This window comes from Sciurus vulgaris (genome assembly GCF_902686455.1).
Source record: "Sciurus vulgaris genome assembly, chromosome: 6".
Lineage (NCBI taxonomy): Eukaryota > Metazoa > Chordata > Mammalia > Rodentia > Sciuridae > Sciurus > Sciurus vulgaris.
In genome coordinates this window covers 57,895,183-57,909,799 of record NC_136466.1, presented here as the reverse complement: position 1 = coordinate 57,909,799, position 14,617 = coordinate 57,895,183, and the positions used below count along the sequence as shown (strand labels likewise).

General features: G+C 36.2%; 1 protein-coding gene across 1 annotated transcript in view; it reads right to left on the bottom strand.

Moving 5' to 3' along the window:
• The window catches only part of CCDC192 (coiled-coil domain containing 192), a gene marked incomplete at its 3' end in the record, with an annotated part of 211,477 nt that overhangs the window by 144,382 nt on the left and 52,478 nt on the right, over positions 1-14,617 (bottom strand). Inside the window, exons 4-5 of the mRNA XM_079143783.1 lie at positions 2,980-3,111; positions 2,118-2,174 (exon numbers count right to left, since the gene is read on the bottom strand). Coding sequence (XP_078999909.1) covers positions 2,118-2,174; positions 2,980-3,111 — 189 coding nt within the window. The remainder of the gene's footprint in view (positions 1-2,117; positions 2,175-2,979; positions 3,112-14,617) is intronic.

Here is a 14,617-nt window from a genome sequence, read left to right as displayed (position 1 = left end):
AGGTTGGGTATAGAACTTTTAAAAACTCTATTTGAAACTTCAAGTGACATGTAGAGAATATTACTTGAAGAGTTGAGATCATAAAATCATGGGTTTCATAGTGAGACAAGAAATCTAACTTTTTTTTTTTCTTGGTACTGGGGATTGAACGTAGAGGTACTTAACCACTGAGCCACATCCCCAGCCCTTTTTTATATTTCATCTGGAGACATCTAGAGACAGAGTCTTGCTGAATTGCTGGGGGCCTCACTAAATTGCTGAGGCTGGCTTTGAACTCCAATCCTCCTGTTTTAGCCTCCCGAGCTGCTGGGATTACAGGCATGTGCTCACTTGGCCTAATCTTATCTGAAAAATGATGTTTACCTTGTTGGGTTGTAGTGAGATTTAAAATAGATAACATAGGAAACATTTCCATAATAGAGGAAGACATAGTCTACTTTTAATAGATACCATTAATATGGTTTTCATTTAAACTTTTCTTGATGAATAAAAGCATAACCTTTATGACTATACTGCTATCTCAAAACCTGAAAGTTGGACAGTTATATATGCGAAATCTCAATACACCATGCAAGGAAGCAATCCCAGTTCAGACAAGCCTTGGATAGCAGCTGCTTGACAGAAAAGAGAAATCCAAAGAAACCAGGTGATGGAGGAAGATACCACAGGAATTCCCCTAAGGCACCGGTGACAACATTTTTTTCCTGTTTTTCATGATGCTGGAAGATAATATCAGAACCTTAGTGAATACATCTGCTCTACTTTAAAAGTTCTGAACTCAAACTTCCATTCCTATGGCTATAGGTAACATTCTGTCAGGAGGGGACTTCCTCTGACAACAGTCATTATCTGACACCCTCAGGGTTCAGCCAAGGGAGAGGCATTTGCAACAGAAGTTTGGGCTAATGAGGCATACTTCTCTTAGAATGTGTCACAATGCTACAGATGCAGGCACAAGTCATTTTCAACATTGGTCAAATGAGCATAGAGGCCACAGACAATTCTGAATTTAGAGTTAAATTTCTGCTAACTGCCACAACAGATTAGTTTTTCTCTTCTCCAGCACAAAAATAGGGCCAGCTCATTTCAAACCTTAAAGGGTGTTCATCAGAGTTTATTATTTTTCAGTCTTTTCTGCACGTTTTCTGTATTGCAGCCTCTTAGGTCACAATTGTGTGAAGAATGTAGTCATGTTAAGATTGGCCATTTAACATGGCTGGCCAGTGTCTTTAATCAAGAGGACATCCACAGTGGCCAAGATAGTTGGAGGATATGACTAAAAGGATGGCAAGCAAGTCTTTGAAGACATGCTTAAGACACTAGATTGTTTACAGCCTTAGGTGGTGGCTGGGCCACTGGCCTGTGAGCATGAACACACGGGAGATACTCACTCATTGTCCTCTTAGCAAATATAGGCTAAAGTATAAATGAAATTTTCCCTAGAAATTCATGAGGTCTCACTCGGGGAGTATTTGCAGGAGAAAAAGGACAGTTCTGTACTCCGACTGGTTTATGGAATCACTTGCCTAATAAAAGTCACAAGACTAGGGAAGAATGAGTATTATGGAGGACATGCTGCTCAAAGTGTGATCCAAAGACCGGAAGCATTGGCGCCCCTTCGATCTAGAATCACAGAGATGCGCAAAATCCTCAGGTCCCACCCTAGGCATCCAGGAAACACAATCTGTGGGCAACTTGCTGTAAGAAGCTTTCTGGGTAAATTTGACATTCAAGAAAGCTTCAAAAACACTGCTCTAGACCTATATTCAGTGTGTCAATAATTACCATACTATCTGCTTCCATCTGCTCACTAACCTAACCTGGGCATCCTTTTTTTACCATTAGTTTCCAGTTCTGGTATTCCTCAGAGGCTATCGGGATAGACCTTATTACACCATTTGACTACATGCAAGAGCTCAGTTTTTCCTTTTTATTGTCAGCAAAAATGAGAACGTTAGGGAGAGCACTCTGTAGAGGCAGTGTAAGTACTGATTTCTTAGCCTTGTGATTGGTTTGAAGTGGGCAAACCTTATTTATAGCTTCTGGAAAATTTCTGATCACTTTCAGGATGACAATGATGTAAGTAAAGGGATGGAAAAAAGGAGAAAAACACTTACATAGGCTATGAATTGCTCTTGGGAAGCTTTTAATTCAGCTTGCAGGTTCTCGATGCACTGCAAGGGAGAAAAGTTTAGAAAACAATACATATATTCAAAGTATTCCAGATATAAACATGTGCCAGTTCTCAAATCTTGTGAATAATAGTGGTGGCACTATTATCTCAGGTAGCTGTTTTAGAAATCAGCATTGGAGAGATGGTCCCTCCCACCCTGCACCTCTTCTATTCATTCTATGGAAGAACCCCATGCCAGAGCATGCAAAAATGTTAAGAACTAGGAAAAGTTGGGGAAAATATTAGCTTAATGTGCTAAAACTCATGCCAACACAAAACTTATCTCCTACGTACATATATACACCTTTACATAAAAACATGTCCATATATTTCAAAAGCAGATACAAACCCTTTGGGTTAAAAAAGTACAAATTTTACAATTATATATATGTCCAGAGATCCAGAGATTAGTCATTTCTTATAATATAACTGATTAAAAACATGCCAAATTTTTTAATTAACTTGTTTTGCTACATAGAAACTATTTCTTGCTTAGGTTCAACCTTGAAAACTTAAGAAACATCTATACAGTTAATATCATTTAATAATAAATAGAGTTCATTTGGAATAGAATTCATAACATATTCAAAGAATACAAACCAAACAAACTTTAAGATGTAGCTAACAATTAATTTTTTAGGTCAGTATTCACTGAGGAATATTATAGCAAATACAAATGTGGTTATTTATCATCATGAATTTAAATATGGACTTTCAATTGCCAAAAGTGGCTTTGCAGAATTGTTTGTTTGTACAAGGTTAGGTAACTTTTAAAATAAAGATGATTTTTTTCCTCCACAGCATACCTGGTTTTTTAAAAGAACCATCTTTTCATACTGTTCCCAATTGGCTTCAATATGGTCCAGAGCCTTTAGTTTTTCCTCCAGCCAAGAAACTTGTTTGAGCAGTTTTGATTGTGTTTCTTCAGAGACTGCAAGCTGAAGATATTTTCTTATAAGAATATGTAAGTACAGTGATATTTTCAAAATCCCTTTTAAAGATTAACTTATAAATGAACTGTCTTTCACTGATAATTATGAAATCTGAAAATAGTTTCTGGAACATTCCTCAGAGATGACAAATGATTTAAGAATGAAGAAAAATAATGTTTTAATTTCTTTCTAGTGAGGAAGACCTTTCTGGGTAAAAGATGGGACCACATTGTTAGGATGGGCAGAGAAACTTCCAGTTCAGGGATCTCAATACTCATCATTGTGTCTTGAGGTTGCACTTATAACAGCTGAATCTGAACCCTGCATTGTGGTTTACATGTGGTTCTTGAAACGTAACTCTTGGGGGTCTACAGCCCTCTAGAAAGCATGGGAGTTCTCATTCCCTTGAACATTCACCACAGAGGCAGCAGGATGGTTGGAGCTAAAGGGAAATGCTAGAATTTCCAGTTAAAATCTGATCAAAGGCAGATCTATGCAAACCAAAACCAAAAACTCCTCCTGGAGTCTTTGTCTTTGTTTTACTGTTTAAAGATTCCTCCTAAGGAAAGGGTAGTTTGATAGTCACTCCTCCTCCCTCAGTTTCCTTGGAGAGTCCCTTACTAGATTTTCCTTTTTCTCCCAACATCGTATCGTGCTTTCCTCTGCCTTTGGCAACTCTTCTGAAAGTCCCTGGAAAGGGACACCCAATTTTGTATTCACCGCATCCCACCATGCATCCCCTGCATACGGAGAACCTCTCAGTGTCTCTTTTCATTACTCTGAATGTCATTGCAAACCAGAGTTTTTCATCTTAAAAAACCTAGCAGGTTTTTAGAAGACAGTTTACCAAATGAAGAAGTCAGTTTGTTGTGGAAATAGGTGAGCACATCATCTATACTGGCATCTGTCCCTCCAGTTACACAATCATTCACTTAACGAGTGTTTCTTCAGTTGGCACTCTCCACAGGCTTTGTCATGTGCTGGGAATTATGAAAGAACAATCTGAGCTCCAGAGGAAACTCAGGTGCTGTGCATGCTTGCACCTTTTGCACCTTTTGGCTTTCAGTGATCTGGAAGACCTGCTGTGGTCCTCATAGTCACGAGCATGGTTAGCTGTGGGGTGCATGGTGGTTCAGGAATGTAGTCTGGCTTCTCTGAGCATCCTTCTATTTTATTAGAGACACAGAGTAGCATAGTGTTTAAACATTTAGACTCTTGAGTCAGACTCTTTGAATATAAACCTCAGTTTTGTTAATACTTTTGGGATATGGGCAAGTTGCTAAGACTCTGGGCTTGATTTTCTTATGTGCAAATGGCAAGGGGGATGAAAAGAATATTTCTTAACCCATGAGTTGGTTTTGAGGATTAAATAAGTTTATAAAAGAGGCAACATTTAGAACAATGCCTGGAACATATCAAATACCTAGTGGTTATTTTAATTATTATTCTCTTTCCTCTAATCATAGTAAGTATTCATCTGAGTTTTATTTAAATATTATTTATCAAATTGCATCATAGCCTCCATAAACTGAGCAAACTGAGTGCCCTCAACTCACACTGCATCTGATTTGCTTACTTCCTACCACCACAAGTCTTCAGAGAACAGCTCCTTGTCTAGAAGTATTTTCTCTCGAATATATTCTCTCTCAGTCAAGCCCCTTTTGTCCCCATATCCTGTCTGACTTGTACTCCATCCAGTAACTATATGGTTGTCTTTCTTTGAAATCTACCTTCTCTTGTTTTCAAGTCTTTATTCACTCAACATTTATTTATTCATTTGTTAAAGAACTAATTTGGACATTTCTAATATGTAAGAATTTGAAGATGAAACAATGAAAATATTCATGTCTAAAAAAACTCACTTTAGGCAGAAAGGCAAGACATTTTAAAAGTACCTATCATATAATATGAAACTATATGGATAAAGTACAATATTAGTGATTATTAACATTTGTTGAGCATATCCTACATACCAGACACTCTGTAAGCCTTTTGTTTTCAAATTTATTTCAGTATGGAGATTTTTCTTCAAATTGTCTGAGAGGTTCATGCTGTTATTGTCCCATTTTACAGATAAGAAATTTGAATTTGAACAAGACTTTACAGCTTGCCCAAGGATATAGCCAGAAAGTGCTATAATTATAGTTTAGCAGTAGAGCATAATCTTTTATGTAGTGCTTAAAATTTAAAAAGCCTTCAGTTATAGTGGACAGTGGATTTGACTCTGTATGCCCAAATTTGGACCCTGCTTCAACTGGGCATGATAATCATGTCATCTTCTCCTCTTTGCTGATGATTGTCTCAAAAATCAAGCTTGACAGGGGTTTCCATCCTCACATCAGACAAAACAGATTTCAAACCAAAGTTACTCAGAAGGGATAAAGAAAGACATTTCATACTGCTTAAGGGAATCATACACCAACAAGATATAACAATCATAAATATATATGCCCCAAACAATGGAGCATCCACATACATCAAACAAACCCTTCTCAATTTCAAGAATCAAATAGACCACAACACAATAATACTGTGAGACTTTAACACACCCATCTCATCACTGGATAGATCTTCCAAACAAAAACAAAACAAAGAAACTATAGAATTAAATAATACAATCAATGATTTAGACTTCACAGATATATAGAGTATTTCATCCATCATTGAGCAAATACACTTCCTTCTCAGCAGCACATGGATCCTTCTCTAAAATAGACTATATGTTATGCTACAAAGCAACTCTCAGCAAATACAAAAAACATAGAAATACTCCCTCACATTCTATCAGATCAAAACAGAATGAAACTCGAAATCAATGATAAAATAAAAAGCAGAAGCTACTTCAACACCTGGAGACTTAATAGCATGCTATTGAATGATGAATGGATAAAAGGATAAATCAAGAAGGAAATAAAAGAATACTTAGAGGTAAATGAAAACACTGATACAACATATCAAAATCTCCTGGATGCTATGAAGGCAGTGCTAAGAAGAAAGTTCATTGCATTGAGCTCATACATTAGAATAATAAAATGTTAACAAATAAATGACCTAACATTACATCTCAAAGCCTTAGAAAAAGAAGAACAAATCACAACTCAAAGAAGCAGAAAACGGGAAATAATTAAAATCAGAGCGGAAATCAATAAAATCGAAACAAAAGAAACAATTCAAAAAATAGACAAAACAAAAAGTTGGTTCTGTGAAAAAATAAATAAAATTGATAAACCCTAGGCCACAGTAATGAAGAGAGAGAGAAAACTCAAATTACTAAAATTTATGGTGAGAAAGGAAATATCATGATGGATATTACTGAAATACAGAAGATAATTAGAAACTATTTTGAAAATTTATACTCAAATAAATAGAAAACCTCAAAGACATCAACAAATTTCTAGAGACATATGATCTACCCAAACTGATGTAGGAGGACATACATAATTTAAACAGATTAATTTCAAGCAATGAAATATAGGATGTCATCAAAAGTCTGCCAACCAAGAAAAACCCAGGACCAGACAGATTCTCACCTGAGCTCTACAAGACCTTCAAAGAATTGACACCAATACTTCTTAAATTATTCCATGAAATAGAAAAGGAGGGAACCCTTCCAAACTCATTCTATGAGGCTACTATCACCCTCATACCAAAACCAGGCTAAGATGAATCTAGAAAAGAAAATTTTAGACCAATATCCCTTATGAACATAGATGCAAAAATTCTCAGTGAAATTCTGGCAAATTGCATACAAAAACATACTAAAAAGATAGTGTACCACAATCAAGAGAGATTCATCCCTGGAATGCAAGTTATTTTAACATGCAGAAATCAATAAACGTAATATGTTACATCAATAGACTTAAAAGCAAGAATCATATGATTATTTCAATAGATGCAGAAAAAGCATTTGACAAAATATAGCACCTCTTCATGTTCAAAACACTAGAAAAATGAGGGAGAGTAGGAACATACCTCAACATTGTAAAAGTTATCTATGCTAAACCCAAGGCCAACATCATTCTAAATGGAGAAAAATTGAAAGCATTTCCTCTAAAAGCTGGAACAAGATAGGGATAACTTCTTTCATCATCACTTCTATTCAACATAGTCCTTGAAACTCTAGCCAGCACAATCAGACAAAAGAAATTAAATAGGAAATTAAATAGGAAAAGAAGAACTCCAACTATCACTATTTGCTGAGGACATGATTCTATATTTAGAAGATTCAAAAAATTCCACCAGAAAACTTCTAGAACTCATAAATTAATTCAGCACAGCAAAGTAGCAGGATATAAAATCAATACCCATAAATCAAATGCATTTCTATATGTAAGTGATGAGTCCACTGAAAGAGAAATTAGGAAAACTACCCCAGACACAATAGCCTCAAAAAAAAAAAAAAAAAAAAAAAAAAAACTTGGGAATCAACCTAACAAAAAAGGGGAAAGACCTCTACAATTAAAACTACAGAACACTAAAGAGAGAAATTGAAGAAGACCTTAGAAGATGGAAAGATCTCCCATGTTCTTGGATAGGCAGAATTAATATTGTCAAAATGACCATTCTACCTAAAGTGTTACACAGATTCAATGCAATTCCTATTAAAATCCCAAAGACATTCTTCATAGAAATAGAAAAGGCAATCATGAAATTCATTTAGAAAAATAAGAGAACCAGAATAGCCAAGACAATCCTTAGCAAGAAGAGTGAAGCAGGAGGCATCACATTACCAGACCTTAAATTATATTATGGAGTAATAGTAACAAAAATGGGATGGTATTGGCACCAAAATAGACATGTAGACCAATGGTACAAAATAGAAGACACAGAGAGAAACCCACATAAATACGGTTATCTCATACTAGACAAAGGTGTCAAAATGTACATTGGAACAAAGATAGTGTATTCAACAAATGGTACTGGGAAAACTGGAAATCTACATGTACATGTAACAAAGTGAAATTAAACCTGTCTCTCACCCTGCACAAAAATCAACTCAAAGTGGATCAAAGACTTAGGCACCTAATAGAAGAAAAAGTAGGTTCAAATCTTCATCATGTGGGCTTAGGACCTGACTTCCTTCACAAGACTCCTAAAGCAGAAGAAGTAAAATTGAGAATCAATAAATGGAATGAATTCAAACAAAAAGCTTCTTCTCTGCAAAAGAAACAATCAATAATGTGAAGAGAGAGTCTACAGAATGGGAAAAAAATCTTTACCACACTCACTGCAGATACAGCACTAATCTCCAGGATATATAAAGAACTCAAAAATCTTAACAACAAAAAAACAAATAACCCAATCAATAAATGGTCTAAGGAACTGAGCACACACTTCACAGAAGAAATATAATCGATCAACAAATGTATTTCATCATCTCTTGCAGTTAGATAAATGCAAATCAAAACTGCTCTAAGATTTCATCTCACTCCAGTCAGAATGGAAATTATCAAGAATATAAACAATAATAAGTGTTGGAAAGGATGCAGGGAAAAAGGTATACTCATACATTATTGGCGGGACTGCAGATTGGTGCAGTCACTTTGGAAAGCAGTATGGAGATTCCTAGAAAACTTGAAATGGAACCACCATTTGACCCACCTCTCCCACTCCTGAGTTTATACACAAAGGACTTAAAATCAGTGTACTATAATGACACAGCCACATCAATGTTTATAATAGCTCAATTCACAATAGCTAAACTATGGTACCAACCTAGATACCCTTCAACAGATGAATGGATATGTGGTACACATACACAATGGAATATTACTCAATCTTAAAGAAGAATGAAATTATGTTATTTGGAAAATATGATAAGTGAAATAATCCAATTCCAAAAAACAAAGGCTGAATGTTTTCTGATAAGTGGATGCGGAGCCATAGTGGGGAATGGGTAGGGAAGAGTAAAGGAACTTCGGATTGTACAGAGGGGAGGGGTGGCGGGGTGAGGAGGGGAAGGACAGTAGAATGAGACAGACATTATTATCTTATAAGGTATTGTCTTACATGTATGAAAAAAAAAATTTAATTGTATATAAAAAGAAATCAAGCTCGAGTTAATCTGATTCTGGCTTTCCTCTGGCAACTGTAATTCTATAAGGAAAGTAACCTAATTTGGATTACTCACACTGGACAAAGGAATTCTGATGAGTTGGAGAAGCATTCTCTTTTACCCACCAGATGTGAATGCTATTGTAGCCATTGTATAAACACTGGGGGAAACCAGGCATTTGGTGAAGTCACACTCATACAGGAAGAGTGAACTGGAGAAACTTGGGTTCCTGAGAGCATTCTTGAAGTACTTTATCCACTGACCTTAAAGTATACCCTGCCTTGTGACTAACACATGTGAGCCAAGTTTCCTACTCTCCTGCTGTAAGGATTCTACTGATCACTGTCTGATTCCAAAATTCTATGTGCTTGACCACAGTGAGAAAGAACACAGAAAACAACTGCAACTAACACCTATTTGGTAGTTATGCCATATCAGGCATCCTGCTGCGTGAGATCTGTAAATGTTACCCTATTTCATTGCTCAAAACCCTGTAGGTATACTCATTTATATTTTTTGTTATTGCAGTTTTAAAGATTGAAGGTGGATTTTAAAGATTCAGTGGTAAATTAATTTGCATAAGATCCTGTCACTAATCAGATGGGTTTGATTTGGACCTACATTGGTCTGCCTCCAATCACTGGGTTCCATATCATATCCAAACCCTAACTCTGAGGCTCCCTGCCAGGATGAGGCCTGTGATGTTTTTGGCCTTACTTAGACGGACTTCAGCATGTTAACTTTTTTAGCTGAAGGAATTTCTTTTTTTTTTCCAAGACTGAGAACTCACTTTGTTCTACCATCTTGCTTCCTTTTTTTTTTTTTTTTCTTTTTTTGTACCAGGGATTGAACTCAGGGGGACTTTACCACTGAGCCACATTTCAGCCCTGTTTTCCTGTTTTGTATTTTGAGACAACGTCTCACTGAGTTGCTTACAGCCTCACTAATTTTCTGAGGCTGGCTTTGAACTCAGATCCTCCAGCCTCAGCCTCCCAATCTGCTGGGACTATAGGCATGCACCACTATACCTGGCCTTGCTTCCTTTTTTATATAGTCACCAACCTCATCTCTTTCTTCTCCTCTTAGAACAGTTTCCAACAGAATATTTCTTTGACTCAGAAAAGTTTAACTCAGGTTCAAATTAAATATAAGAAAACTTGACTTGGAATCAGAAAATTTATATTTTAGTTTTAACCCTATGATTCACTGACTTTATGCTGTTGGTACCCATTGAGGAGATTACTATGCTACCTTGATGTATTGTCATAGGTTAGTTCTCTAGTTACATACATTCAGACTAGATTGTAAATTCCCAGGAAGAATGGATAGAGAATTCTGTCAGAAATTACAATAACACAGATGGTATGAATCTACATTGTGCACAACCATAGAAACGAAATGATGTACCCCATTTGTGTGCAATGAATCAAAATGCAGTTTGTAAAAAATTAAAAGCTAAATTAAAAAATTACAAGAAGACAATCAAATTGTACAGAAGCAACCTTTGCTATAATTTTTCCATTTATTAACTTTTTTAACTGTAATTCTTAATTCTCATATGTATCATCACTTCACAAAGGCAAGATAAAGGGATTTGATTGTTCCTTCCTCATGTAGACATGTTGTGGCAAGGACTGGTAATTTACTGTTGGATTCCACTATACAATTATAAAACTGTTTAGGGGCACAGGATGATTGTATTTCCCCACGCCCTTTGCAAATGACCCATTCCAAAGGGAAAAAAGGCTGGTTAATCCAAAAGGAAGAAAAGAGAAAGAAATGAGATAAAATAAAATAAAATTATACATCTGAGAAATTTTTTTTTAATTTAAGCACTACGTAACAGATTATGATTTGCAACTAAATTATAAGATGTTAGATGCCATCTTGAATTCACGTCAGTATCTTGATGGGTCTCCTAGAGCTCTCCAAAGTCTAATTCTCAATTCAGGAAGCACTAAGGAATTCTGCCTAAATTAGCATTCAGTTATGGGATAGGACACAAGGCATCAAAGTAAGAGGAAATCCAAGTTAGGTGCTGGAAGATATCATAGTTGAATCTTTAAACTCTGGGGATGTTGGACCCTTTTTTTTTTTTTTGGTAGGAGCTGCTTAGTTTACAAAGTATCTGTATTGAAGGAAAGCTCATTCTAACTTAGTATTGGGTATCTGTTTACAAAAAAAGAGGTAGAAATGCATTTATTCTTTATCCTAATTAGCCACTTTTGGTGGTTACACATTGGTTTGCATGATGTTGGGAGACTAATGTTCTCACTGACTCTTTTTGAAGTTAAGACCTCTGTTTCTTCTTCTCATAGTCCTAACAGTTTGGAAGAAGATTATTTAAAAAGCACTAACAACATTCATCTTAAGAATTATGTAAAGCAAAGTAAAATCTTCTAAATTATATCTTTGAGGCTATATAAATTCACTTAGAAAATTCAATTTTCAATATGTATGGAAATATTTAATACATGATCATTTTAAAGAATTATATTAAAAGTTAAAGAAAGGTAAACTATATCCATTATACCATATTAGTCAAGAAAGGATATCAATGTATTTTAGAATCACATTTAAGTAATGGTTAAAATAAAATGAACTTAGCATCACAAAAAATGACAGAGCAGGGGGTGGTAGGAATTGATCCTAATGCAAAAATAGCTATTGATTTGGCAAGAACTGTCAGAATGAACATTTAAGAACTCTAGGGTCTAGTAGAAAACCTTCCCCTTCCAGAGAAGTTTCTTGATGAAGAAAGAAACTGATATTCAGGGAAGTCTCTGTCAGGTCACTGGATGACTGCAAAAATAATGAAACTGAGATTTTAGTGACCGTACATAACAATGAAAGTTGTCATTGCAAGAGTAGTTACGAAAAGTCACTAAACAAATGGGTGACAGCAATATTGGACAACAATGATTCTTGGGGAGGTAGAGTTAGAACCTGATTTTCGGAGTTTCCACATTACAATGTCTAAAAAGGAGGTGCTCAATTAAGAATTAAAAGCCTTGAAAGTAAAGTAAGTCACATTCACCAGAAAAAAATGGACATAAATCATATCTGAGAAAGTCTAGAAAGTGAAGTACATGCTTACTGGATGGAGACTTAACTATTGTTTTAAATTCACTGTCTTAAATATGCTCAGAGTTGAAAGAACCTTGGCCAAGAAGTCAAAGAAATCAGAATGATGTATAAGTAAGAAGGAAATATCAATAAAGAGAGATTACAAAAAGGAGTCAAGAAGACATTCTGGAATTGAAAAGCATGACAGCTGAAGTGAAATTTGTCTAAGGCTGTACCCTCAATCCCATGACTTCAGTTAGACTGTATATCCTAATGAAACTGGGGCGGAGGCCCTGATGATTTCTGAATTGCCTTTGGGACTGTTTTCCTTTCTTGACCAGTAAGTACTCATTTACACCCAAATAGGTTTATCATCTGTCCTGTAAAATCTAAGAAATCTGAGAGCCCTCCTTCACTCCATCCCATCTCCATCTACTCCAGTTCAAGTTAGCAGTGTTCCTGCTGAGCATGCTCAGTATGTCTGTGGTTCACACCCACACCAATCTCCTTAACACACAGTTGTTGGACACGTCGATATTCCTTGAAATATAGATAGACTGAGAAGTTTCTAAATCTTTAAGTTCTTTTTGCTCAAACAGTCCTTTTTTATTTCTCTCTTCTAATATTTTTACTATAAGCCATGAAAAGGAGACAGGCTTCTCCTTCAACACTTTGTTTAGAAATCTCTTCAGCTAAATATCCAATTTCTTCACTGACAAGTTGTACCTTCCACAAAACATCAGAAGACAGACACAATTCAGCCAAATTTTTGCCACCTAAAAATGGAAATTGCCTTTCCTTCAAATTCCAATATCATGTTCCCCTTTCCCATCTGAGCCTTCATCAGAATAGTCTTTACCCTTCATGTTTCTACCAATATTCTTGTCATGATTCTGTGATTTCTCTAAGAAGACAGAGGCTTTCTTTCCAGTTCTCTTCTTTTCTTTCTCAGTCCTCAGCAGATCACCCTTAGGAGTCCCTTCATGTAATGTCTGCTTTTCAAGCATCTACCCTAAAACCTCTCTCCATCACCCAGTTCCAAAGCTGTCTACATTTTTTAGGTATTTACTATGATAACACCCAACTTCTGGGTACCAGGTTTGATCTTTATCAGTTTAGACTATATAGTAGATATTATAGACTGAGTTGTTTACATAACAAGCCTTGATTTTTTACAGTTCTGAAGGTGAAAAGTCTGAGATGAAAGTTCCAATTAATTCCATGGTGAAGGACCTCTTCCTCTTTTGCAGACAGCCATCTTTTTGTTATATCTTCACATGGTCAAGAAGGGGACCTCTTATCTCCTCTTCCTATAAGGGCCTCCCCCTCATAACCTCATCTAAACTTAATTACTTTACAAAGATCATACCTCCAAATACTATCACATAGGAGATTAGGGATTCAACATTTGGCATAAGCAGTCCATGAAAATTGCAATAGGGCAAACAGAATTACCAGGTCTGAGAAGCAGAAAAAAAAGTAATGAAGAGAAATGAACAGAGTCTAAAAGACCTATGGGCACTATCCAGTGTGTCAACAAACATGTGATAGGAAAAAATAACTAAAAAAGTCATATAAAAATAAGAGGGAATCACATAGGTACACCAGAAAAAAATTAATCAAACACAAAAGGAGGTAGCATTAAAAGAATCAGACACAGCGATCGGAGGCCAATAGCCGAGTCTTGCCCGCCTGACCCCCTACTGCTGAGAGACACTGTGCCTGTCTCTGTGCTTACTCAGTGCACCCTCGCTGGGGTTCCCCAGCTTCTTTGGAGGCTGGTGCAGGCATTTCGAATTATTTCTGAGGGTGTGGCCACCGTCATTGGAAGGGCAGCTCCCTTCCTGAGACACCTACAGGAGACTAGAGATCCTCTGACAGGTACCTCTTTACTCACTTATATCCACACACTTCCTCATCCTTTTGTTCACAACTAGAAATACTATAAATAGTAATTGAACTGATCCTGTTTATTTTAAAAATGTTAAAGTCTTTATAGGGGCCATCTGGTTCAGGGCTACGTTTTCTCTGTATTGGGTGCTATTGGTATTGATCACCCCTTCAAAGGAGAGGTAGTGGAAAACTGCAGTGTCATAATAAGCCTGCAGGGGGGGAACTTCAATATCTCTGATCTTCACTGCTAGAGGGGAATATACAGAAACAATATGAAAAAACAGGGGAGGAAGGTGTCCCTAACAAACCAAGATGCTATTGTGATAGAATCCAATGACAGCATGGCAGTAGAAATGACAGAAAAAGAGTTTAGAATCTGCATAATTAAAATGATCTGTGAAGCAAAAGATGAGATAAGAGAGCAAATGCAGGCGATGCATGACCATTCCAGTAGACAATTAAAAGAGCAAATGCAAGAAGCAAAAGAACACTTCAATA